Here is a 26,586-nt window from a genome sequence, read left to right as displayed (position 1 = left end):
ATTATTTTAAAGACGTTGTCACAGAAGCTGCCCCCTATTTGTAAGTGTATGCATAGACTAGGTCAGTCCCTGGCTGGGTTTCAGCCCCATTGGCTTCACGGCCTGGTCTGCTCTAAGAAGCTGGTGTGCTTCTGTCACTGTTGGTCATACAGGAGCCAAGCCAGAACCATCCATGCAACCTGGGGGCTTGGCTGCAAGCATGATTTGCAAATACCTACAAAGCTCCTCTGGCATGGATCATTTGCAGGTTTGGGGCATTGCTGGGAAGTAAATTGATTTTTATTTTCTTAATTTCCTTGTTCTGGAAGGTGGTGTGTTGTGGGGTTGGTTGGATTTTGGTTTGTGGTTTTGTTTTTTTTTTTTTTTCTATTTGTTTCCCCTTCTCCCCTCCCAACTTTACAGTATCTGATGTTTGGGAATTCAGAGTGGTGATATCTCCTTCTTCTCTTGCCCCTGAATAACACCTTGGGGTTTCATTAACTCTCCCTGGCCATCTGTGAGTCAGGAGTCCAGATGTTCTCTGCAGTCAAGAGAAAGACAATAAATGCTTCCAGAGGGTCACTGTTCCTAGAGGTGATCTTCTCCCTCCGCTTTCTGTAGCGGGAGGCTGGACACCTGATGTGGGGACAGGTAGAGTATGGAAGTGAACTTAACATGTAGGGTTAACATTTGGGCTTGCATGGACCTTTTAGGAGGAAGCTGTGGGAGCTCCACAAATTATGGAGATTGCTGTGGAAGTGAGCTGCAGAGCCTCACCAGGACCCCTGTGAGGATGAGGCCAGGCAATAGCCTTCATCTTGCATGGCTTTGGATCTCTGATGCAGCTGCAGGTGTCTGGGCAGGTCCTTCTGGGCATGGACATTTGGACTTGGTGACGATCCTTTCATCTTGACCCTGTGGACTTGTCATCCAGGCCTGAGTATGTGCCTTCATTGAGGGCTTGCTCCTGCTTTTCAGGCTGCAAAGCCGGAGGCTTAGCTTGCTTTTTGAGGACCTGGGTGGTCCAGCTGCCTGCCTAATCTTGCTGTCAGCTGGGGAGCATCCACAGGCACTCCCCATGGGAGAGCTGAGCACAGCCTGCATGGGCAGAGCTGTCAGCATTGGCCTGCTGTCCACGGAGATGCTTGTTTTTGAAGAAGGGAGTAGCCAAAGCTCTTTTTTTCTGTTTCTTTCTTTCTTTCCCCCCTCCCCCCCCCCCCCCCCCCCCATAGGTTTGGCTGTCTTACAGAGATGAGAATCTGCATTCTGGTTCCTGATTTTTGAAATGAAAAATGCTCCAAGCAATGAGGAAAAAATAGGCTTTATAATAGTAAAATGGTGAGAAGATTAAGAGCGTAATGGACACAGAGCTAACACTATCAGAACAAAATAATTCTTTATCATAGTCATAGAATGGTTTGGATTGGAAGGGAGCTTAAAGATTACCTAGTTCCACCACTCTGTGATGGGAGGGCATACCTTCCACTGGACCAGGTTCCTCAAAGCCCCGCGCAGCCTGGCCTTGAACACCTCCAGAGATGGGGCAGCCACAGCTTCTCTGGGCAACCTGGGCCAGTGTCTCACCACCCTCACAGTAAAGATGTTCTTTCTAATATCTAATCTAAATCTCCCCTCTTTTGGTTTAAAACCATTCCCCCTCATCTTATTCCCTCTCACCCCAATCAAAAGTCCCTCCCCAGCTCTCCTGTAGCCCCTTTAGGGACTGGAAGGGGCTCTAAGGTCTCCTTGGAGCCTTCTCTTCTCCAGGCTGAACAGCCCCAACTCACTCAGCCTGTCCTCCCAGCAGAGGGGCTCCAGCCCATGGATCATCTTTGTGGCCTCTTCTGGACCCACTCCAACAGGTCCGTGTCCTTCTTCTGTTGGGGGCCCCAGAGCTGGGATTCTTTATGGAGAAGCCCTCTGACATTGGGCTGGGGCCATACAAATTTAAGGTAAATACTGGAGGAGCTGGGGCTTAGGTAAAGCTGCTGTAATTCTTTCTGTCCCCTAAACTAACTCTGCTGATAGTAACATAAGTAACAGGCCTTATTCCTTGCTTTCAAGGCTGTGGTGAATCGTTGACTTAACTTATTTCTTTATGTTTAAAGCCTTGCAGTCTGTCTAATTGTCATTTGTCAAAAATGAGGATAGCAAAAAGATTGTATTCTTATAGCCTAACTTAACGTGTATTTTATGCTGTTTCTCTTTTATTCGAATCGGATCACTTCTCATCCCAGATAAATGAAAATTGATTGTGTGCAGCTAGCACCTTTAAAAGGGAACAGATACTCTTCAGTAATCACAAGAACGGAGGTGTATTTTTTTTAATACTGGTTCTGATTCCTGTGGTAGATTTGTTAGATAAAGATCAAATAAGAATATGTTCCGCTTTGAAAATTGCGTAAGAAGCTTGTCCTATGTTAAATAGTGCACAAGTCACTGGTTGCAAAACATGACGTTGTAATCTTTAAGGCATACAAAGAAGAAATCAACACATTTAAGAGAGGATTCCCAGCTTTCTGAAAGGGTCTTCCACTGGTTTAGCCTTGGGATGGCTTATAAAAACTTCAACATCTCACCACATTTTTGTGAAGAGTGGGTTTGGGTTATGCTGATTTTGGTGGAATGACATGTATTTATAACATCACATGTGTATGGGTATGCATTTCCAAGGCTGGATCTTTCATTTGGAGCAATCGTTCACCGCAACAAATTTTCAAACTTTCAGATTTTTGCAAGCAGCTGCTTAATTAGTAATTCTTTGTTAGTCTTCTCTGCACTGCAAACTGCAAAGTAAGCACACAATCTAGCTGAGAGGGCAAAGGCTTCATGAAGGGAGAACTGGAATTTGATGACTCTTTTATTTTCACTGTTCCTACCTTTATTTTTAAGTGGATAATTGTAGATTTTAAAAGCAGGAGAATAATTAACGTGGGTGTTGATTGCTTCCTTTTAAATCCTTTAGAAGCTAGTTATAGAGATGCTTTCAAAATAAATGTATCCCAGAACTTGTTTTAGGATTTGTTTTTGGGTTTGCTCTGATTTAAAAAAAAAAGTCTAATGGAAAAAGCTTTACAAGCAAACTTTGCCAGTATGCTCACATTCCTTTGTAATTCAGGGGAAAGTGAAATGCATTAATAAAAACCCACTTCTGCTGCTGCGTCTAAATGGTTTTGTCCATCCAGGAGCCTACATTTAGTCATCTGGGTCTGAAAATGTTGCTTGTTTCCTCTGATTAGCATTAAGCTGCTTTCATGATTACACTGAAATCATTTTAATACAAAGTTGGTAGATAAGTCTGTCTTTGTCATTTTAAACCAGGGTCTGATTCATTGTCAAAGCTCTCCTTTGTGCTTATGACTGCAGAAGTATCCAAAGCAAAGAGCCGAGCTGGATGCGGGTCCCTTTCCAAATTCCTCCTTGCTTGAGTAATAGTTAGTCACAAAACCAGTGCCGCTATCCTTGCCTTAGTTACCAGGCCTCCTTGCTGTCCTCTGTGCCCAGCAGCTCTGGGGGGGGGGGGGGATTATCTGTGCCCGATAACCCTTTGTCCTGCCTCCATCTCGCCTGGGGAGAACAGGAAATGATTATTTGGAAAGCGTGCTCCTGCGTGTAGGAGACCTGATCCAGCCCTGAGTCAGCTTTATAAAGCCACACCTTGCTCGCCAGGTATGTGAGGAGGTTGTCATGACTTCCTGCTGGCCCTGCTGCCCAGGTCGCTCCTCTCATCTGGCTGTAAATGTGTTCCTAGCGGGGATGTGGCCGCTTTCTGCCTGTGAGGCAGCCAAGTTCAAAGGTGTCTGAATTTGGGGGCGATGCTAGTTAGTTGGGAGTTTACATCATCTTTTTCGTGCTGATTTGTTGAGTCTTTGAAATTTATGGAAATAATTTTTCTTCTAAAATGGCCTTGTTTGCCTGGGACTGCAAGAGATGAAAGGTGTGGTATGATTTTGCAAAAGTCATATTGCTAGGAGGTATTCTGATGAGCCATACTGGCTCTGCAGGACCATAGAAACCAAAGCACCAAATTAGGGAACTTACCATATTTTGCAAGAGGCAGTTTGGTGAGGGACACTTCCGCCAATGCAAAACGTGGGGATTTTCAGAATCTGTGTGTTTCCCCTCCCCAAGTTATCATAGAATGGTTTGGGTTGGAAGGGACCTTAAAGATCATCTAGTTCCAACACCCCTGCCATGGACACCTTCCACCAGACCAGGTTCCTCAAAACCCTGTCCAGCCTGGCCTTGAACACCATTCAGGGATGGGGCAGCCACAGCTTCTCTGGGCAACCTGGGCCAGTGTCTCACCACCCTCACAGTAAAGAAATTCTTCCTAATATCTAGTCTAAATCTCCCCTCTTTCAGTTTAAAACTGTTCCCCCACATCCTATCGCTCCAGTCCCTGATCAAGAGTCCCTCCCCAGCTTTCCTGTAGCCCCTTTAGGGACTAGAAAGGGCTCTAAGGTCTCCTTGGAGCCTTCTCTTCTCCAGGCTGAACACTCCAACTCTCTCAGCCTGTCCTCCCAGCAGAGGGGCTCCAGCCCTCAGAGCATCTCCGTGGCCTCCTCTGGACTGACTCCGACAGGTCCATGTCCTTCTGATGTTGGGACCCCAGAGCTGGAGGCAGCATTGCAAGGGGGTCTCCCCAGAGCAGAGCAGAAGGGCAGAATCCTCTCCCTCACCCTGCTGGCCACACTGCTGGGGATGCAGCCCAGGATACGGTTGGCTTTCTGGGCTGTGAGTGCACATTGCTGGGGCATGTTGAGCTTCTCATCAACCAGCACCCCCAGGTTAGGGCTGCTCTCAATCCATCCTTCACCCAGCCTGTATTTGTGCTTGGGATTGCCCTGACCCAGGTGCAGGACCTCGCACTTGACCTTGTTGAGCTTCATGAGGGTTTTGCATGGGCCCACCTCTCCAGCCTGTCCAGGTCCCTCTCTGTGTTTGACCTGACTCTGCTGTTGCAAGTCTCGTTAGGGTACAGTATCTGACCTGAACCAAGGTGCCTCTGAAAACTGCTCTAAATGGGTAATTTTGCTGAGAAGGGGTATCCCTAAAGGAATCCTCTGGGTTGATAATATATTTCTGCTGCCACCTACTGAAAGGTTCCCAGTCAGCTTGCTTTTGTTGTAGTTACAGGCTAGGGTGCAGGAGTTCATTGGAATAATCCATCATTTCCAGGTCACCAAGAGCAACTGTCTCCACCTCTACTGAAAATGCCATCCTGTGGCTAAGACAACAGGTATGTGCAGTGTGTTCCTAGCCGGGCTGGGGTTTGGGGACAGAAATGCTGCTGTGCAGGCAGGTTTTCTTGCCTGTTACATTGCCCCTCCTTCTCTTGAAGGTGGCCTCCCTTGGTACCAAGTGTGGGAAGCAGCAGGTGCTCTTCCAAATTAGCTTTTTCAGGGTATGTTTCTCAGGGTTTCAGGGAGCTACAATAACGATGGGGGAAGCCCTGCTGGTTGTGCTGTAGGTAGGATAGATTCACAGTTGAAGGTGGACTTGCACCAGCAGTTTTTTAGCAAGGGCTTCTAAAGATCCTCCTGAGGTGTCAGGTGCGCTCATGTGTTTGATGCCTTCTCTTCTTCACTCTAATCCAGATGGCTTTGAAGTGACGGAGGGTCCCCGTTACCTTCTCGAAAGAATGGCTAAGGGAAAACCCAGGGATCTGAATCATCATTTCTCCTCTTAGGTAAACGGCGTCATCGTGCTTCTGTCAGCAGCTGTCATCAGAAACCAGCTGGGCTCCCTTCCGATTGCAGTTCACTCACTGTTGAGCAAACTCTGGGCAACTTCCTGAGAGCAATAACTCTGCTTGGAAAGTCTTGAAGTGTATCTAAATATTTGGTGGTTGCTGTAGCGTGGTAATTCCAAGTGTGTACATGTGCCACAGTGTTGCCCTGGGTGAGGACCAGTGCTGGGTGGACCCATCAGGGCGTAGGACTGCCAGCAGACCCACCCCACCCCACTGCTGGTGCCCACTATTTCAGTTTCTCCTGCAGCAGAAGCAGCCGGGTGTTGTTGAGCAGGTCCACCTCTTTCCAGTTTATGGGTTCCAAGTGAAACACTGTTAAACAGAGCACACATCATCTTCCGTCATCTCAGGCTGATGAAAATGTTTGCCGTGCCCGCGGTGCGTGTGATGACGGCTCGGTGTTGCTGTTCTCCGGCAAGGTGGGATATGGACAATTCCAGCCACCCTAACAGCAGCGGTGGCCTCAAGTGAGAGCAGCTCATGCTGCTGCCTGGTCCCCAGCGTGCAGGCAGCACAGCTTGCTTTCTTCTCGGGGAAGATCCTGCCCTAGACAAGTGTGTGCTCCCAGCTCTATCTCAGGATCCGCTGATCATTTTCCCAAAGAGTGTGCACACAGAGCCCTTGAGGAATGCCAAAAATGACCTGGGTTAACTTTGGGAGATACAGAAACTCTTGGCTAGCAGGTTTATTGAGACAGTGTCACAAGACAAGTTGTATCAGGGCTCCTATTTGAGGCACTGCATCATGCCTGAAGACTCTGCAGCATTCCTCGACAAAAGCCTTCTAAGCATGAGAGTGGGATGCCAGCATCTGGCGGCTGGTAGCCAAGTGTGCTGCAAGCCGTGGGGAGGAAGGTGTTCATTGGGAAGGAACCTGCCAGCTGGTTTCGTCCTCACAAATTGGATGTAAAACAAGTTTGTAGAAGAACGGTTTAAAAAAAAGAATTTAAAAAAAGGCTGAAATGAGAAGGCATGTTCCAATACCAGATCCTTAAATTTCCATGGAAACATTTTTGTTTGGGTTTAAGCATATTTGTGTTTGCAGGTCAGAGTTTTGAAGCTCTTTTTCTCATGCTGAGGTGAAGAGCGAAAAGTGGAATTTGAAGAGCAAAAGGAGTAGATGTTGAATGAGAAACCGCTACTTGAAGCGGGAAATTCACCTGTGAGCACAAGGCGTAATGCAGCATGAATAAACTGTGGCTGCTGTGTATCGGTTTCCTGCTGAGAGCAGAAGTGCTGTCTTGGCTTTTGGAGTTGAGTGTGCACGCTGTGAGATGCTGTGCTGAATTACCAGCTCTAGACAAGGCTCCGCAGACACGCGGGTCTGGCCACTGGCTGACCATCTCTCTCTCAACACAGAGGCGTCTGAATCACAGCACTGGGAGAAGTATGTTGCTTTGATCATCAAAAGCCTGTCCGAGAGGAGCTGATTAATAGGTTTTTTTTCTTGCTGTGGAATCTGTGGATGCTGGCTCTTTAATCTGCCAGGAATGTAAAGTCCGGGTGCGTCATTGTGCTTCTGCAGCGAAGCACCAGCCTCGTTAGCTGCGTGATGCAATGGGAACAGAGGTGGGAGGCTTGAGCAGGAGGTGATTTCCTGCTGTGTCAAAAGGCCACGGGCCACCTCTATTAACCACAACTCCTTTTCTTCTTTGGGGTGTGAACTGGAATTGTATTTGCATTAAATCTAGTATTTCCGCAGCTGCTGCCAAAAGCAAATAGTGCAGGGCAGGTCAGGGAGTAAGTGTTGACTGTGACAGGGAGCGAAATGCAAGGTAGAGCCGTGATACAGGATAATGGCAGGGATGAGTATGGCGTTGCTCTTGCCATAAGCACCAGCGAGAATAGTGAGGGTTGGCTTGTGGGTGCTGCCGTATGTAGCCTCTGGCTGGGGCCAGTCAAGCTGGTGCTTCCAAGAGCTTGTGCTTCCTACACAGGTGAAGCGAAGAGGCAACTGGGGCTGGTGGCAGCTGCCCAGTGCTGCCTGAGAGTGGAGCATGTTGGCAGCAGCACTGCAGCCCACCATCCTTGCTGGGGTTACGGGGTCCCACGCAAGGTGGCTGCCCTCCTCTCTGTAGGCTGGGGTTGGTGGTGCCCTCCCTGCCAGGCCATGCGGCCTCTTCTGCCAGGCTGTCAGCTGCACAGCCGCCCTTCCTCCTTCCGATCAGGAGATAGACACACGTTGCCTGTCGGATGGGGCTGCGTGAGCAGCCAGTCCTGTTTTAGCTACATGTCTTATCACATGGGAGACGGTGCTTTTACTCTACAAAACTGTACTGAAACCCCACGCAGGTTAGCCCCTTGCCCCACGCACCTGCTTTAGGAAGGTTGCAGGAGGGCTTGGAAGTGGCGAAGGCTCCCAAGAGCTGGCAGGGGAGATCAAGGGCCAGGTTTGGTGGCTCCATCTGCGGTCAGGTGCAGGAGGGCCTCAGAGCTCCTGGTAGGTGCTGGCAGGTCCAGCTGGTGGGGTTGGCTCTGCTGCCCAAAGAAGAGTTCTTGGCCATTTCTTCTCACCATCCATCTTGGTGCCAGGCAGCCATTAAGTGTGGCAAACCTACTTCCAGAAAGCAGATGTAGGTGAGGACATTTCCTTTTGGGCTGCTTTTCAGACAGATCATCAGGGCTGTGGTTTGTCTTGCTCCCAAGTGCTGCAGCCCTTCCTGGCTAGGGATGGTGACTGTTGTTGGCAGCGGGATTAGTTTAAAGGAATTGCAAAACGACAGGCTGGGAGGCATTGATTGCACTGGCTTTTGGGGGCATCTTCTGCAGTTTTGCACCCTATCAGCTGTTCTGCACATGGCCAAGACCTTCCTAGCCTGTCGCAGTAGCTGCGTGTTGGTCTTGTGTCCCAGTGCAGGTGGCAGTGCCCTTCTTGTGTGGGGACAGAGCAGGGCAGGAGGGGATTGAGGGGTTCTCACTGCAAATAAGGGTTTGGATGAGAACTGGTGAGTGGCCTGTGGTAGGAACAACTGAGGGTGCAAGAGCTTGTCCTGTGGTGGGCAGGGCAGCTGGCTTGATTTCAGAGTGCATGTGAAGTGTGCTGCCCGCCTGGAAATCTGTAGCTGCAAATCCTGCTGCCTTCCCACATGCCTTCAAGGTGGCCTCCAGCTCTGTCACTTCTGCGGTGGAGAGGCTTCTTGCGTGCTGATGGGACCTGCAACCTCCGGTCATTCCTCCCTGCATGGGAGTTACTGTGGATGGTTCATGGAAACAAAGCAATGTTTCTGAAACCTCCAAAAGCCACGGGGCAGCAGAGGCCAGTGGGGGGTGCACGCACTGCCCTGGCCAAGCGGGCATTCAGAAGCTGTGCCTCTTCAGTAAGTTTCAGTAACACTCCAGAAGTGTATTTTGCAGTCTGGTGAATAAATCTCTAGCAAGTGGATGTGGCAATCGTGAAGCAGGAGGAGGAACTGGCTCCTCACACCAGCCAGAGACACTGGTGGACAGACCGGCCTCTTCCTGCTGTGCTGTCTGCATTTCCTCCTTCATGGCCTGGCTATTTCGCATGGCTCTTTGCGTAACTGCTGGGGAGACGCCAGCACCTCATGGCACTGCCCGGCCTCGCTGCAGAGCACGGCCCTGTTTGTAAGCCGTCAGTTCGGGCTTTTCTGGGAGCCGAGTGGCATGTGTCACCTTCGCCCCATCACCTTCCCAAAGCAAGTCTCCTTTCTCAGTCCTGCCACGAGGCTCCGTGACTCAAGCAGTGGCATCTCTTGCTGTTTTGGGTAACCATTGTGTCTGGCTGGAGCCCTGCAGGAGCTGCTGGGTGGGTGGGGGCAGTTTACAGCACTGCTCGTGTGGGTGGTGGGTAGGAGCTCTGAATCTGCAGCTCGTAGGTTGTGCAGCCTCTGAAGTCAGGGCCACATGCTGCCACATCCTGTTGGGCTCCTGACTGGTAGTACTGGAGCTACTGGTGTAGAAGTAATATCAGAGGCTGCAGAGAGCATCAGCTTTTGATTTCATGAGGGACCAAACCCAGCAGTACAGTTCTGGCATTGTACTGGAAATTTGCTGCTAGCTGCACTTGCCTTGGCACAGGCAACAGAGAATTAACACTTAGAGCGGCAAACACACCTTCACCGGAAATTATGTGCAGCTAATTGGGTGATGAGCTAAAACCTAGCAGGCACGGGCTCGCCCAAAACGTGGGGTCAGAGGACATAGGGTTAACTAGGGCTGCAAGTCAACATGGAGTGCAGTGAAAGCGTGTGAGTTCAGGGAAGCTTGGAGGTGGGGTTTGGGAGGCTTGGGTAGTGTTCCTCCCACTGGGAGCAGATACCACCAGCCTGGCAGATCTGGCTGGACGAGCACGGCCTCCGGAATGAGTTAAACGCTGCGCTGTCAGACGGCTCTGGGTGAGCTGGTGTGACTAGGCATGGTGTGTCAGCCAGCTTGCTCACAGCCCTGCTCCCTGGGAAGGCGCACCAGGCAGAGACGGAGTTTCCTGTCTAGACCCCAGTAATCACGGTGAGGAGGGGTTTGCACGCAAGCTACTTCTCTTTCTCCTGTGATTACCGAAGCAGAAACCAGGCCACAGCTCCTTGGGAAGGAACACCTCGCTTCTGCCACGCAGCTTGGAAAATGCAGCGACTGTCTGCTCCTCACTCCCCCTTGATTCTGGCGGTTAGTCGGATGGGAGCCAGCTGGCATGCTGGCTCCACGCTGCTGGCCTGCAGGAAAGCTTGGGAAGTTTGCAGCCACCCAGCTGCAGGTGCAGGGTTTCCCGTGATGCTTGAGGGATGCTGCTTGAGCCCAGGGATGAGTCTCCCTGGAGGCTACTTTTGGGAGGAAAGGATAAAAGGATCAGGACCAGCCCAGATTCTCTCGCCCCAGAAGCTACATGACTGAGGGTACTGACTGAGGGAAATAGGAATTCCCTGAATCCTCACCTGCCTGGGACTGCAGGTGATGCTTAAGTAAAGAAATGGCATTAAACCTTGTCCCATTGCCATGCAGCCCTGCTCCATGGATCCACATGGGCCACATGAATGCTCCTGTGCTGCGTCAGGCCACTTTAGTGCTTGGGGTCCCTCGTCCTCGGGGAAGTGGGCCCCAAATGGCCCCCAGCATGGCTTCCTAACAGGGGATGTTTGAAATCCCATCGTGGCAGGAGAGCACAGCTATCGTTTGCAGCCTGCCAGCTCCTGGCTGCTTGTGCAGCAGCAGCGAGGTTGCTGCCAGGGCCAGCCTGCCCCTGGAGAGCACCTCTCTGAAAATGTCTCTTGCTGCCTGGGGCACGGGCACGAGAGGTAGGGGAGAGGACAGAAAGCCAGAACTTTTTCATAGCCTACTTTAATTGCATTAAGAAATTGTTTTAGTAATAAATGAATGCATAGTAGTCGGCTCTGCTGATGCCACTCTCCTCCAGTGAGTGGAGCGAGGTGGAGCTCTGACCCACATGGGTTTTCTGGGACCTGTCTCCCCTCACAGCCTTCAGATTCAGTTCCTTAGATGTGAAATCCCTTAATGTCTCTCTGGGCAGTGTGAGAACAGCGCAGCGGTGGCAAAAGTCCTGCTCGTGCGTCAGTGAGTCGTTGGCAGGAGGAACCCGCGCTGTGCCTCTGCTCCCCGTGGTTTCCTGAAAAGCAGCTCTTGTAAGCAAGAGGGATCCCACGTGCCTGGGGACGGCGTCAGAGGGACAAGGAGCCCTTTGCCGTACCCACAGCCCTAGCTGTGGCTAACAACCTTTACTGTTTAAATAAAAGCCCTTCAGTATTTAGAGATGAGGCTGGAAGAGATGTCCTCATGGCACGGGCATTTCCGCTGAGTGTACAGAAGTGTCACTGCAGGTCTGCTGCAAGGGGACGGGTGGGAAGTGATGGCAGCAGGACTGTCCCATGTGCTAATGAATTTTCCTTCAGCATTACAGGTCCCAGCTCCCCGTGGGCTTGCAGGAGTCAGGGGGAGGCTGTCAGGGGAGCATCAACATTGCAGTTATTGCCTGTCGCCAGCTGGCAGTGGCCGTGTCCACACACGTGGGTTCACACACAAGCTCCCCAGCCTGTCCTCCCCTCCCCCCCCCCATAGCAGGAGGGTGCTCCTCAATGGAGGACAGCACCTGCTTTCGTTGCAGCCTGCACCCATGGGTGCTGCTCTGCTCCAGCCAGCTGGGGGAGCACCCCAGAGCAACGTGTGTTTTTAACCTTTCCTCCAGCACCATGGCTGACCAGTGCCGGGGACCTCGGCTGTCCCCCTTTAGCTGTTTGGTGGACTTTGGAGGTCATTCATGCCGAACTGCGCTCCTCTGCCTGTGGCTGGGGAGGCGATTAGTGGAGCCCATGGCAGGATGCTCTAGTCCAAGCCCGGACTCCTGTAATTTAACAATAATGCTGCCAATGCCTATTTATTGGCCAAGCCATTTATTGGCTTGGCCCAGAGACCGAGCTTTATGGAGCTCCCCAGGCCTATGGGAAGGTGCTCAGTGTGTGGCTGTCACCACTGTGGGGTAGTGGGAGCCTTGTGCCACAGCAGTACCCAGCAGTCTTTGCTGAGAAGAGGACCTTGTGAGGACAGCAAGCCCTGTGCCAGCATGCAGGAGATCCCACCTGTGGAGCCCCCACATATGTCCCCGAGGGCTCTCCCCATGGTCAAGCCCAGCTCTGGGGAACCTCCCCAAGGACCCCCCCCAGCCCATAACAAAATGCGTTTGGAGCAGTGCTGTCCCTGCTGCTGCCAAAGGAGGTCTGCCTCCAGTGGTGAGGGCTGCCTGCGCTCACCGCAAGGCCTTCTGCCAGCCTGGCCTCCAGCGGAGACTGTTGTGGCTGTTGTTTGGAAACCCAGTGAAAACAGTCAGAGCCAAGCACCAATTTTTCCAGTCACCTAGGAGCACCCAGACGAGCAGGAAAAAACGCTGCATGCTGAATTCCTGTCTTGGGATACACAGCTTCAGGCTGCTTCCCTGCCAAGCCTAGCCTAATTAAAGATGATTAAGGAAACACACGTATTTGGTGATGATGCCAGGGAATTTCTGATAGAAAGGAGTGTCTGGGTTTAGAAAACTGGCCCAGCTGGGAAAAAGAGCCTTTTTTACCCAAATGCAAAAGGATTTTGCTGTCACCTCCATAAGGAGGCCTCAGCATGTTAATTCCTCTCTAGGCTCCAATCGTTACAGGGTCTGATTTCCTTTTCCTTCCTTACTACTGTTAATGAACCCCCCTTTTTGCAGCCCTGCTGCTGCTGCAGCCCCCTGGCAGCTCCAAGGAGAAGGTTTCAGAAGGAACAAAATTCAAAGTGTGTGTAAACATTGCCCGGGCTAAATATTAATGCTTCCAGGATGCCTCTGGAAATGAATAACTGCTTTCGCCACTTGGGGAACCCCGTAGGGTTGTGTGTGCCCTCAACAGGCTGCTTGCAGCTCTGCTCTGGGCAGCTCTTGGCCCCAGCACCCTGGCACATGCTGCCAGTGGACCTTAACTCTTCTCTGGGTTTTCTGCCTTGCAGCAGAAGAAGTCGTACCTGGAGCGGAGCGTGAAGGAAGCAGAAGACAACATCCGGGAAATGCTGATGGCCCGAAGGGCGCAGTAGCTGTGTGGTTCCCCTCGGCCTCCTGTGACACCCACTGGGTGGTTTGGGGCAGCTCTGCCTGCGTGCCGCTCACCGCCGCCCGGTTGCACGAGTGCCATTCTGTCGCACATTCAATAAAACTGCTGCAAAGCCTGAGCTCGTGGCCACTGCCAGCATCTCACAATGGCGGCTCTCCCTGTGGGGATTTGATGGAGAAAGGAGGTGGGGGTGGGATGTGGGGTGAGGGCCCTTGAGGGAATCCTGCTTTCACTTTAAAGCAGCCATAGCCCTTGCCCTCCTGAAAGCCCCCACATGCTGCTCAGCTCTGGGCACCGGGGAAGGCTCACTCTGTTGCTCTGCTGGAACAGGGCTGGCGGAACTGCGGTGGGGGCAAAGGGAGTCTGGCAGGGCTGGGCAGAGCAGGGCCAGCCGGCAGAGGCACCTCCAGGTCCACTACAGGCGGTCATTTATTCTATCATCTCAGCCGGGACGGGCCCCAGTTCCCTCCTTGAACACATGGGCCTGGCAGAGCCCCAGCACGGTAGTAAGCTCGTGGCGGGCCAGTGCCACCCTGTGCTTCATGCTCGCAGTGCACCAGCCTGGCCTCCTGCCCCTGCTTTGGGGCTTTTCTGAAATGGAGCTTTCAGGGACGTCTCCTGTCCTGCCAGCAGCTCCTTGGGATCTTGGATCTGGGCAGGACTTTCCAGGTCCCGTTGCTGACCCCATGTGCTCTCGCCCCATAGACACATGGGCTCTGTCATGCTCTGGGCTGGCCCTTTGCCACCTGCTTCCCCCCAGGCTCCCAGACCATGTCACCACCTCACCAGCTGCTTCAGCTTCACTGGCAATCGCACCCCTGCAGTGGCTGCAGCCGCTGCTCCATGGACACGGGGGCCATGGACTGATCCCCCAGCTCACTCATACCCTGCGCACACACTCAGTAGGGAGCCCTCACCCAGGACAGTGTTTAAGAGGAATTTACTAAGCTCAGACAGACCGTGCTGATCAGGCGCTGGGCAAGTGTACTGACCAGCTGGTCATTAACACCCAGCTGGTCCTTTCAGCCCCATACCTCACTATTTTTCCACACTCGCTCCTCTCCACATCACCTACACCTCCGCCATAGGGTCCTCCACTAAACATCCCAGAGCAAGTCCTGTGCAATCCCAAACAGCTTTTCCCTGCATCCGATTACATGTCCCACCCCGGCATCAACCCCTTATTCCAGAAAGGAACCCGGAGAGCTGCTCCCGGGCACTCATGGGGTGGGCACAGCCCATGCATGGGGTTGTGGCACTCCAGGGACAGCCCTGGCAAAGGCCCCAGACAAGGTGTCTGTGCCTCGAGTGTCCTTGGGTTGGGTTCCTGCTTGCCATTGTGCCCCTGTGCTCCACCAGGCTTGTGGCTGGGCTCGTGAGGGGCTGACGGACCGTATGATGGGCCTGGGAGGGGCTCAACTGGGGTTGCTTGGGCTACCCTGCTGGGTCTCACTGAGCTCCTGTGGGGGTGTGCAGAGCTGCTGCATCCCGCAACCAGCCACGAGCTGCCACGTCTGCTGTTTCCCAGCTCTGGTGCTTGCTGGCATCTGCCAGCTGCCATGCTTGGCAGCACCCAGCAGGGGTGGGCATACCTGGACCAGGTGTCCCCTGTTTTGGTCCTGCTGCGGGGGCTGCCTTGCACTGGGCTGGGCTGGGCTGAGTGTCACCCCCTGGCATGGGAGACAGGCTCACTGGGGGACAGGGGGAGCCCTCTTCTCCAGCAACCCAAGCCTGATTCCCCCCCCAGCATAGCCCCAGAGAACTGCTGCCCCACATGGTGCAGGGTGACAGGCACCTGCGGCAGCCCTTCCCAGTGGAGCATGGATGTGGCGTCCCCTCTGTGTCCCCAAGGACAGGCACTGTGGCAGCAAGAGCAGGTTGCTGGAGGGGTCTGTGCTGCCTGAGGCAGAGCAAGACCCAGCCTGCGGCTGTGCAGTGACTGCACAGGGCTGGGGGCTCACCTTGTGCCCAGCAAGGTGGTTTTTGGGGAGCAGCCAAGGGCAGGTGGGGTGGTCTGGCCACTGCGCTGAGGCAAGGGGCTGGAGGGAGGGGGCAGGCAGGGGCATGGGCGCAGGGCAGCTGAACACCCCACTTTTAGGCCCCCTGCCAAGGTGGGGTGAGCCAGGGACCACCCTGCTGAGCCCTCATGGCTGCCGAGCCACCCAGGGAGGTGACAGTGACAGGGAAAGTGATGGTGACTGTTCCCGGGGCAGGGAGCCTCCGGCAACAAGCCTGAGCTTAGGGCTGCAGTCTGCAAGGGGGCTTGAAGGCTCCAGGGACCCTCAGCAACCCAAACCAAATTGTCTCGCTCCAGAATGGAGCCCCCAGACAGCATTTCTCAGACCCATGCAAAGGCATACAGAGCACCCGGGCTATGCCAGAAGCAGTGGGCACCTGGTTGGGGGGGGGAACGCCTGGACAAAAAGGTGCAGAGGAACCCAGCAAGGTGCCTTGTGAGGCCTGAGCAAGTCTCGCAGCATGGCAGCTGTGGCCCTGCTGTGCAAGTTGGCAGCTAAGCCCTGTCCCTACATTGGTTTCTTCAGGCCTGGCTGCTGGACCCAGGCCTGTGCAGGCGCAGGGCAGCAGAGCCGTAGGACCCAGACAAGTACAACCCTCATTTAGCTCAGCTTGGGCCACCCTTCCCGCTCCTGGCACCTGCTGCTGGGTCCCGGGGAGGCTGGCTGCAGCACACCTAAACCGAGGGATGGCAAGCCCAGCACCTTTTGAAGCCTTGCTTCAACAGGGTACAAGAGCACTTGATGATTGATCTTCAGGCACTCCAAAGCAGCGCCAATGTGTGTCAGTCCACCAGGATGGGTTTTGCTTCCTGAGGCAGGGAGAACACCAGCGAGTGGGGGGTGGGGGGTGGGCACTATCCTCTGTGGTGACCAGCAGCAGCTTCCCCACTTTTCTGCAGACAAAAGCCTTTTATCCCTCTCCTGGCCAGGCATGCCCTGAAACAGCTGCAGCTACAAATCCTCAGAACTAAATTAATCCATGGCCTTCTTTCTTCTTCCTCATTAATTTACCCCCCCTCCCTGCAGCCCATACTCTACAGTGGGGGGGATGATGGATCACTGCTCAAAACCCCTGAGCAGGACCAGTGCTCCCTCAGCAGCTGTGGGCACACACCCCCACAGCAGTTCAGCACGCGCTTCCCCCAGCTCCCTGCCATCCCAGGAGCTGCTGGAGCGGCCCCTGGTCCCAGAATGGGACCTACACATCCAGCCCTGAGTACACAGAGGGATGAAAACTGGACCGAGCAGGGACAACATCGGTGCTCCACCCTCTCCAACGCAGCTGGTTTCGCTGTGCTCTCACAGCTTACGCACCAGGTTGCTGCAGAAAATCCCCCAGATGCTGGTAACAGCAGGGCCAGACACCCCCACCTCAGGGCTCAGCAATGGGTTGAGGCACCAACTTCTGCAGCAAAGCTGCTTGAAGCCAAGTCCACCATTGCTACTGCAGAGTCAGCACAGGCAGGAGGCTGAGAACAGACAGCGACGGGGGAAGCACACCCTCTATGGGACAGATTTATTGAAACAGTCGGGACCTAGCAAAGAAAATCAACTGTTGCCTTTAATTATTGCGTATGTCTTCATTTCTAGGACTAGGAAAATTTTAACTGATAAATATACATTTCATCAGAATGCCTTTGGCTGAAATACACCATTAGCACATTCTTCAAAGTTACAACAAAAGTCTTAGAAATGTTAAAAAGGGAATTTTCCTTTACTAAAATAAAGGAGTGCACCCCCCACCCCAACAAGGCGCTAGGACTGACAGACAGGAACTCTTGGCTGTGCAAAGCAGAGCGTTGATTACAGTAACAGAAAGAAGTCAGGACAGGAGTGGGGAGCCTGCATAGCACTCGGTGAGAGGTACGGGAGACTGCTGCATCGGGGTCAGGTCAGCATGTCCCACAGGCAGCAGCAGCAGAGCGCCGTCCAGCACGCCGTCAGGCAGGCACTCTCGCCCGTGTCGTCCCTCCGCCGCTCCTCCACCACGTACACTGCAGGGACAGGAGAGCTCAGTCAGTCAAAGAGCAGCACAGAGCATCTGCAGCACCCAACCACATCCCTCCACAGCCGCAGCGCCCCTCTGCACCCCAGCGCTCACTCCAGGCTCGCTGGAGAGAAGCTGGTGTACAGGTGAGCACTTGTGGGAGGGGAGGTGCCGAGCTGCCACGGTGCTGAGTGCCACAGCCCCTCGGGCCACAATTTCGGCACCCAGTGAGGACCCACTGTCCCCTCGGGCAGGAAGGGTCCCCCGGGGAAGCACTTCTTTCTGCAGCCAGGCCCAGGCTGCTGGGACTGCGCAACATTATGACCTCAACACAAGCAGCCACTGCAGGTCAGCCAGAACTAGGCTTCTGTTACATTGTGTACAGTTATTGAGCAAGAAAACGGGCTCAGGCTGGAAGGTGACTGCTCCAAGTGAGCTGCCCCCCCCTTGGGAGCGCTGGTGCCTCCCTGCCTGCCCTGCTGCCTCCTCTGCACTGAGCTCAAGCCATCACATGCAGAACTGTAGCAGTTTGAAGGCAGGCACGCGACCTTCCTTCCTTAAAGCATTTTTGGGTCTGTTTGGTGTGGTTTGCACAGAAAATGTGCCCTCACACAGGAGTGTGACCCAGGCAGGCAGCTGGTGCTTTCAGTGGAGTGGCTGAGCACGTGGTGTTGACAGGCAGAGGCTGGGGCAGGAGGCAACTCATGGTGTCTACCTGGCCCTCCCACAGGCTTGCTTTGTGCCCAGAAAAACCTTTTTCCCCACTTTGCTGCTTCAGGTCTCTCAAGGTGGAGGATGATGTGCTCCGGCTTACATGATACCCCAAATCCTGCCACCATCAGGGCAAGGCAGAGAGAGGAATAGCCCAGTAACCCCCCCCAGCCATCTGCCCTTGGGTATGGTCTGTACCCCAGCCTCAGGCAGCCGCCCCCGTGCCAACACCACAGGGAGGAGAGGCAGCTGCTGTGCAGGCATAGCCTGGCTCCAGAGGAGCCACTGCGAGGCACCGCTCTCCATCCTTCTCCCCAGGGCTTTGCAGCTGCCTGTGAGTGTTCAGCCACAGCTTGTGGTGCCCTTGCTCCAGGAACAGCAGGCTGGAAACACATCTCTTCTATAGACAGCCCCAGAAGGAGGTGGCAGCGTGCTGCAGTGCTGTGACAGGCTGTGCTGGAGCAGGAGAGGAGCCACATGCTTGCCTTCCTCCCCCCCTCCCCCCCCGGGAGCTGCTGGCCCTGCCTGTCCCCGCAGAGCCAAAGTGGGTACCTCCAGGCAGGAGCAGACCAGGACCTGATGGAAACCTGGCTCCCACGCACCGACCAGGGCCCGGCGGGCCATTGGGCAGTGCTCCAGCTGCGGGGGAGGCTGCACGACCCCCTCCCCCCAGCCTGTGGCCAGGGCAGGGCTGTGCCCCAGGCCAGGAGCCCTGCCACACCAGCAAGGAGGGCAAAACAAGGTCAGTGCCTTGTGAGACCAGCACCCTGGCCTCCTCCTGCAATCCAAGATAGCCCATTTCATCCCTTTGACAGGGTAGACCACAGAGCCATGCTATCCAAACGGGCAATCTGTCCCAAACTTGTGCTCAAAACCATGCGTGGAAGACTTGCAAAGGCTTCACATTCAAAAGCATGAAGGCTTGAGAGCGTTTGACCTTATACAGCATTACATCAACAGCTTTCTATTCATTCCCTGTTCTCCCTGGTGAAGTGACCCAAGTCCACTGGCTGCTGTACACCTGCATGCAGTGCAAGCTGTCATCAGGTCCCCGGAGCAGTGGGCTATAGCGGTCATCAACTGCTCAGCAGCAGGAAAGAAGGGAGCTGTGCCCTGCTCTCCAGGGGAGAAGCTGGCTTGGCAGAGCTGCCCACACTGTTTCCCTTTTCTTTGTCAGCACTGCTGAGAGTAGCTGGACACCCTGACGTTTGATCCATTTACCCTCCTTGGCTGATGAGAGTTCTCTCCTGCAGCAGACAGAGCTGCCCTTCTGTCTGGCTTGACACACCCAGCGGCAACAAGAAGCAAGCCCCAGTGCCACACGACACCTTTCTACAAACTCATTCATATGACTGAGATGCTCAGGAAGGAGAGCAGCAGGGCAGAGCTGCGCAGAACCAGTTCAGCTTGCAAGAACTGGAGGAGGCACTGCTGTGTTTCAGGGTGGGAAAAACCTTCGGGCTTTTTCTCCCTGGTGGATCCAGGAGCTCTGAACAAGCAGCTAATTCTTTGGTGCATTTGTTTCCTCCGAGAAGGCCCTGTTACAATGAGCAAAGGCAAACCACATACCAAGTGCTCCTGTTTAAGATTATGACATGCAGTTGTTCGGCAGGGCAGAGTGCACACACAACAGGTAGAGATGGCCAAGAGCTCCTCACCAGAGTTGGGTACCAGCCATGCTCTCCTGCCCACGTTCAGGTGGGAGAGGATGCTCGCTGGCTCCTGCCACCCCTCGGAGCAAACAGACAAGGGTGCTTCTCCCATAGCTGCTCAGGAAACTTCCAGACCAGCTCCCTACACTGGAGCCCTAAGGCAGCTCTGGTTTCTAACTGGCTGCCAGGCGCTGTTCAAGCTATCCAGCGTCAGAGCCATGGAGAGCTGGACTGCTGCTGCCACAGTATTGCCATACCCAACACCATGCCACAGTGCCTTGAGACACAGCAGGAGGGGGCTGGGAGGACATTCAGGGGAGCACTGGTTCCTGGTGGTTTGGAGGCAGCAGGGTGACTCTGGCCTCTGGAAAACACCAGCAAGAACAGATACAACAGAACTTGCTCCAGAGCAAAGTCCCTGCAGCTTCAGACTTGCTGAAACCCAAGGGAACCTGACACCCTTCCCTGCCCCAGAAAAAGCTCTGCAGCGAGTGACACTCCCAAATCTGGTGGACAGTGTAAGGTTACACTGCTTCTGGGACACCTCACATACCCTCAGCTCCCTTGCTGGAGCAGCTAAAATGAATTGAACGCTCAGGCTGACAACACCCTCTCCTCTGAGCACTAAGGGATGGCACTTCACCATCAGACAGCTAGGCAGACCTAGCTGCTCTGGCCAGCCTCCGGCAGGCGTCTGCTGACCGGAGGCCATGTCACCGCAATGCAAACCACGGGATGGAGGGCAGTTACTAGGTTTTGTCCACAGCACTCAAGCCCATCTTCACCCTGGTTGAAGGCAGCTGTATCTGTAGCTGCAGCAAAGGCATTGTCCAGGGAAGAGCTCTAGCACCTCTGCCTTTTACTTCTAGAGTTAAAGCAAGGTTACTTTCCAGTAGCTCAGCGCTAAGCTATGAAGGAGCAATCACCATCCCTGGAGGCATTTAAAAGATGGGTAGACGTGGTGCTGAGGGACATAGTCTACTGGTGGTTTTGGCAGCGTTAGGTTGATGGTTGCACTTGATGATCTTAAAGGTCCCTTCCAACCTAGACAATTCTATGATTCTATTGGCCTCAATGCTGGAGCATGCGGAAGACACAAGTTATCAAATGATCCGCTGACATTGACAAGTCCACCATCATAGCACGCAAACCAGTAAAGGATTTTGCTGGTTAGTTGACGACTTGCAAAGAAGTCAGTGAAATTGAGTCTAACTGCGCACTCTGCTGGAGGATGGGTCTGTATAACCTTCCCCACCCCAAAGCAGAGTTGAAATAGATGCTGTCCTGTGCAATTTATAGCAAGCTGTCCATGACTGCAGGCATACAAGAAGAGTTTGCCTGAAGTATTTATGATTAATCCATTAGAAGTTTTAAACTACAGCCAAGTGTTGAGGACATACTGACAAAGCATATTCAAAGCACGTATAAAGTGCTGTTATGAAACACTTGCTGAAATATTAAACAAAATAGCTATTCCAAATTTGGGCCCGTGCAGTGGGAGAGCAGCACTTCCACTGCGCGGCCGCTCAGCTGACTCCCATCGGATGCTGCCTCTCAGCACAAGTGGGTCACAGCAGCAGCGAGCATCGCTCCTCCCCTGCCAGCCAGCACCTTCAGCTGCCTGCGCAGCACTGCTGCTGGCAGCTTCTGCTGGAAAGGTCTGCACTGAACTGCCTGACACATAGGCACAACTGCCCATGAACAGTTTGGGGCAGGACAAGGGACAGCAGCCATGTCAAGACCTTTCTGGGACTCACCATGGGGTGGTGATGGCAAGGGTGTGCCTTTCTGTTAGAAGCAGTGAAACAGCACTGGAAGGAGACCACGTTCTTTCACTCTTCTGCTAAAAGCTGGAAGTCATTTAAACCAGTAGCACATTGTGACACAACCGCCTTCCTGCAGAAACACTAAGAAAAAGCTGTATTCTTCCCCACGCAGGGGGTTACAGTACTTTACCAAACCCATTCACCTTCTACATTCAAGGAAAGTCCCAAAGAAGACCATTTGAAACAGACATTTGAGAAGTCGCTGCCTTCCACTGCAGTTCCTCTCCCAGAGAGAGCAAGAGTCTCCAGAAGACAGCTCTCTCCCACTGCCAGCTCATGGGAGCTGGTGTCAACCACTGCTGCAGGCTGAGAGGAAACACAGTCACCACAAAGTTTTCAGACTTCGAGAGCATCTGGGCAGTATCCACTAAATAAAAATGACCACCTCTCCCTTACAGTTTGAATTTAATGATCACTTCAATCAATGCTTCAGAAGGTGTAGCTTTGCCACTGTCACCAGACAAATTGCCAGAGAAACTTTAAGCACAGCCATACAGCATTATGCTAAAAAGCTTTTCTCATCAGCCAGTTGGGTGTGGGGGTCACACAGGAGAGGAAAAGAGCAGAACAGAACTATTCACTCACAGCTACCAAAGTGCATAGGGTAAAAAACAGTTCAAAGGAAGGCTAGATAAACTATTCCCAGCCAAGCCTCTCATTAAGGTGGAGACATCCTATATCAACCCTCTCATTTTGGACACTGTGCAACTAAACATCAGCCTCAAAGCACTAACACAAACACAGTGACAGAAGTACCAGAGGAAATCAAGAGTGTGTGGTAGCACCTTTATTCACTCTTCCCAGCCTACGATTAAGGCTATTTTAAATGTGGAGGATCCCCTGCAAACAGCACAGTAAGAGACAGTGTAACAAAACCCTAAGCACCTTACTTAAGCCTCATAAAAACCACTTAAGTAAGTCTTGCACAGCACATTACTGATGCAAGCCACCCAACATCTTCCCTACTCACTCCAACCAGAAGTTTTCCATTAACAGAGATGAGCTTTTCCACTGGAATAGCTTTGCCAACAAAACCCCAACCCAAAATATGTCAATTAAGGGAACTGCTGGGTTTGTATGCTTCTTCTCAGAAGCCCGAATGTCTCCAAGCTAAAGCGAGCCTTTGTAGGGACTTCATTAGCTGCTTTGTGCCTCTCTTTTGTCCAAGGTCAGGCACTCCAAAGATCTCCTATGGCATGCCAGGGTCCTTGCCACTGTGAGCAGATGTCCATTAGCACTTTGGGACTGGTGGTCCAATACAGAAGAGAAACAAGGTTGATTTCTCTCAGAAAGGCAAGGCAGCACTCAGGTTTAGGCTCAAGTTTTGATGCTTCCATTGCTTTTTCTATAACAGGATGGAAGAGGGTGTAAGCAGAGCAGACCCTCCCATCTTCTAATCAACCTTAAAGAGCACAGATCACAATGAATCACGCTTACCCCCAAAATGGTAGCACTCCCTGTAATCACACAGTACCAGCCTGCACAATCCAGTGCAAATAACCCCCACTTTGTTTTTAAAACAAATACTACAATACCTTCTCATTTTATGTACAGCCTGCTTTATCTTAAGCATACACATTTTGTTTCTTCTCATACCTAATTGATATGTTAATCATTAGCTCCATGAGGGAAAGGCATGAGCGGTACTTTTCACCTGGTTTGATATAAACTAAAATCGTGACCTTAAACTGTAGCGCTCCTTATCACAGTGGGTCTACAAGGATTGCAGTAGAAGGATACTGGCTTTGATGATAGAACCATGATGATAGTCCCAGGACCCAGGCACAGACATCACTGTTAAGGTACTGACTTACCTACATAGGGAGCCCCCCCCAAAAAGCAGGCAGCGACGATCTCCGAGATGTTACGTCACGTCACCTGGTCACTGCACATCACCAGGGGCCCTGGCCCTTGTCTAGGTATTTCAGGTATGACATCCAGGCAGACAGCAAGCAAAAGCTCACTTCAGGCATGGCAAGGGTCAGGCTCAGCCAAGAAGTCAGCTGGCTGCGGAGAAGCAAGGTGCGAACACCCCCAGGTCAGCCCAGCCTAGCACCAGCCAGCTGCGGGGACTCTTCCCTCTTAGAATCATAGAATTGCTGAGGTTGGAAGGGACCTTTAAGATCATCAAGTCCAACCATTAACCTACCCTGACAAAACCACTTCTAAATCAAAACCTCTTCGTGGGGCGAGAGGACTAGGAGCATGAGAAAAACAATAAGTCCTGAAGTTTACTTCTTTAGCTCCAGCTGTGTGCCAGCACGCAGACCCACTCTGCATGCAAATAAGTTGCTTACAGCGCTATCAGGCAAGGCCTGGAGCGCACAAGAGGAAGAAGCTACAAGCAGTTTACCAACCACTGCTACTGCAGACCAAAAACTCTTCCCGTGGTATCGGAACGGCTGTTTGCCACAGTAACAACTCTTCAGAGCAGAAGTATTAATACCACAGTCTTCTCAGCTGGGAGGAAGCACACAGCAGAGAAGGGATCAATAAGCCTTTTCCCACATGTGAATAAAGTGGTTTTTAATCACAAGTTGCTTCTGCACCAAGAGCTTCGGTTTTACTTATCCAGCCAGCAAGCAAGAAGTCTGCACAACACCATTTTAATAATAATTTCTTACAGGGTTAAGTACTGCCTGCAGCAGATTGCTAAGTCAAGTCAGTCTGTGCATCTGGTTCCACCTTCAAAACATTCTTGTCCAAGTCCTTTGAAAGCCTTTCCATTCAGGATGGAGGCCAGAGAAGGGAAAGACAGCACAAGGGCATTAGTGGCAACCAAGGGATGCAGAGGTGAGAGTGACTAGAAATCAAGCGTTTCTGAGCCACTCTTTGGAGTGTGCACTCTAGGTCTGCAGACCCAGCACTGAAGGAGGAAGGAACACCCAGCCCTGACCTCCCAGACAGTCACATGTCCTGGAGTAAATCCCACACAGCGAGTGAGTGCGGAAGAGACCACGTGACTGGGGAACAGGGACACTAGGACCTCAACTAAAACTTTCATACTAGGTGCCAACAAGGCTCCCCTCTGCCCAGGCCTCCCTTGCCCACAAGACCTCCAGGGAAAGAGGTACAGATAAGATCTAACTCCCCTGGCAAGAAAGGCATTTAATTATTCTTTCTCCTCTCTGGGGATATTTGCTCATGCTTAACAGCCTCATGCCTGTCACATCACATTCCCTGGCCCCCCCAACTCCTTCCTGCCCAGAGGCTTTCACTGTACGCACAGTCTCTACTGACACTATATTCAGATTTCAGGAAATACCTTAGCACACTCCTGACACAGATACCAGTCAGATCCAGATGGAAATACAATGGCCTACCTCCAAGCAAAAATCTTCCAAAGTTGCAAAACGCTCAGAGCCAGTTTTGCAATCCCCAGCTCCAAACACAAACAGCTCTACTGCCAGAAACACCGGAGCAAAAAATCAAGTATCAAGGAAGCAAACTGCCAGTCAGGACAGGTACTTTCACCTGCAAATCCCCTCTGCCACCAGACAGCTGCTGCTCACCTGACCCAGATTCCAGCCTGGACTCCAGCAGAAGCGACTGATCTACAACTACTCACACTGGTATCAGACCTGCCCTTTTCCCTGGCTGTGTGAGTGTACCCAGCAGGTTAGTAAAATTCTTGCCTTTCAGTTCCTGCTAGTCTGAGAAGCTCGTAAGAGTCAGGAGGTCACCCTGGAGAGATGTTTCAGCTTTCCGGGAGCTAACAGGCAACACATTTCAGGGAAATTACCATGCCAAGTGAGCACTTTCCAGAGCCAACCCTGCACTGGCCACATTTCACACAAGGGTAAAGTTGTTCCCCTCTCACACACTGGGTTATGTCCCATCATAAACTGTGCAGAAAATTTTCTTGCAGCTGAGCTCAGGGCTGGGAAAGAGGCAAGTTTCCTCACCTGAACACACAGGGATGGGATTCGGAGATCTTTGAGATAATGAAAGTGGTACTAACCAGCATTTATGGAGTATAGATGTGCCCGGGAAGGATTCAACATCTCTAGAAAGGAGGGCTACAGGCACTCATTGGAAAAAAAAAAAAAAAAAAACATACCTTATGTACTAAGTACTCAAGCCTCTGCAGGATGTCAGCAGGTACCAGCCAGCTCTCCAAAGCACTATAAACCCCATCACACAGGTTAGAAAGTATACAGGAGACATGTCATGTAAGAAATCAGCTTCCCCCCAGCTCAAATGTACAGCAATTCAGGACTTCAGAACTTTCCATTTTCTTCTAGACTGCAACAGATGCAGAGACATCTCCCAAAACTACAGAATTTGAGAACTTCCTCTAACATATTTTTTAATCCATGAAACCTTAATTTACTGTTAAAGCAAGGAGGTATTTTCCACCAAGTCAACTGCAGGGCTAAGAACAGCACATTCCTCAGCTTGACTCAGCGTTTTCATTGAAAATCAGCATCAGTCCTAGATAGTCCTGGCTTGGAGGAATTTACACAGCACAAACTCAGTCTTACAAGGGTCTCACATGAGTGTTCTGGGAGACAGACAGGAGGGACAAAGTCCAGTTTTAAAGCAAAGGAAACATGCCACAATGAGCAGTTACTCAGGGCAGAAGGAGCCTCCTTGAGCAGTCCCCCCAGGGTTTGAGTACCAGTCTGTGCAGCACTTATAGTGCTGGAAAAAGGCTTTACACAATTTGCTTCTCACCCAGGCTAGGTGCCCAGCTGATAAGGACTGTCCAGAACAGCAGCATCGTTTAATTCGGTCCACTACAGCACCAGCCTTATGTTTCAGACAAACTGGCTAAAAGAGGCTGTTTACAGATACAGGACCTGAATTTGGAAATTACTCTCTTTGCAGCAGGCTTTTCTCAGCTTATCCCCTCCTGGGGGGTGAAAAGCAGCAGAGGTGAGGTCAGACATCAGCCCCAGGACAGCCCTGTTTGCCAGTAAACAGCCCCGTTTGCCAGTAAACAGCCCCCTGTGTTTGCGCAGTCAGCTGACATGAGCCAGGGACAGAGTGAGGTATGATACAGCAATCTTAGGAGAGAGAGAACCCCAGGTTCCCTGCACACTACAGGATGAGAAGCATAGAAGAGGACAACTGCCAAATGCCAAATTTTTTTTTGGCAGGACACCAGCTGTCTGG

General features: G+C 52.2%; 2 protein-coding genes across 5 annotated transcripts in view; one reads left to right on the top strand and one right to left on the bottom strand.

Annotated features, from left to right (window-relative positions):
- The window catches only part of PFDN1 (prefoldin subunit 1), a 33,851-nt gene extending 20,439 nt beyond the window's left edge, over positions 1-13,412 (top strand). For both annotated transcript variants that reach the window (XM_082490155.1, XM_082490156.1), the window contains exon 4: positions 13,174-13,412. In XM_082490155.1, coding sequence (XP_082346281.1) covers positions 13,174-13,257 — 84 coding nt within the window. In that variant the 3' untranslated portion in view covers positions 13,258-13,412. The remainder of the gene's footprint in view (positions 1-13,173) is intronic.
- Positions 13,413-16,793: 3,381 nt separating this feature from the next.
- Positions 16,794-26,586, bottom strand: part of CYSTM1 (cysteine rich transmembrane module containing 1) — a 28,572-nt gene continuing 18,779 nt past the window's right edge. For all 3 annotated transcript variants that reach the window (XM_082489783.1, XM_082489784.1, XM_082489785.1), the window contains exon 3: positions 16,794-17,286. In XM_082489783.1, the coding sequence (XP_082345909.1) occupies positions 17,180-17,286 (107 nt within the window). In that variant the 3' untranslated portion in view covers positions 16,794-17,179. The remainder of the gene's footprint in view (positions 17,287-26,586) is intronic.

Source organism: Vanellus vanellus, assembly GCF_965231255.1.
Source record: "Vanellus vanellus genome assembly, chromosome: 13".
Lineage (NCBI taxonomy): Eukaryota > Metazoa > Chordata > Aves > Charadriiformes > Charadriidae > Vanellus > Vanellus vanellus.
The sequence above is the reverse complement of the archived record's forward strand: the minus strand, read 5'-3'. Positions and strand labels throughout refer to the sequence as shown.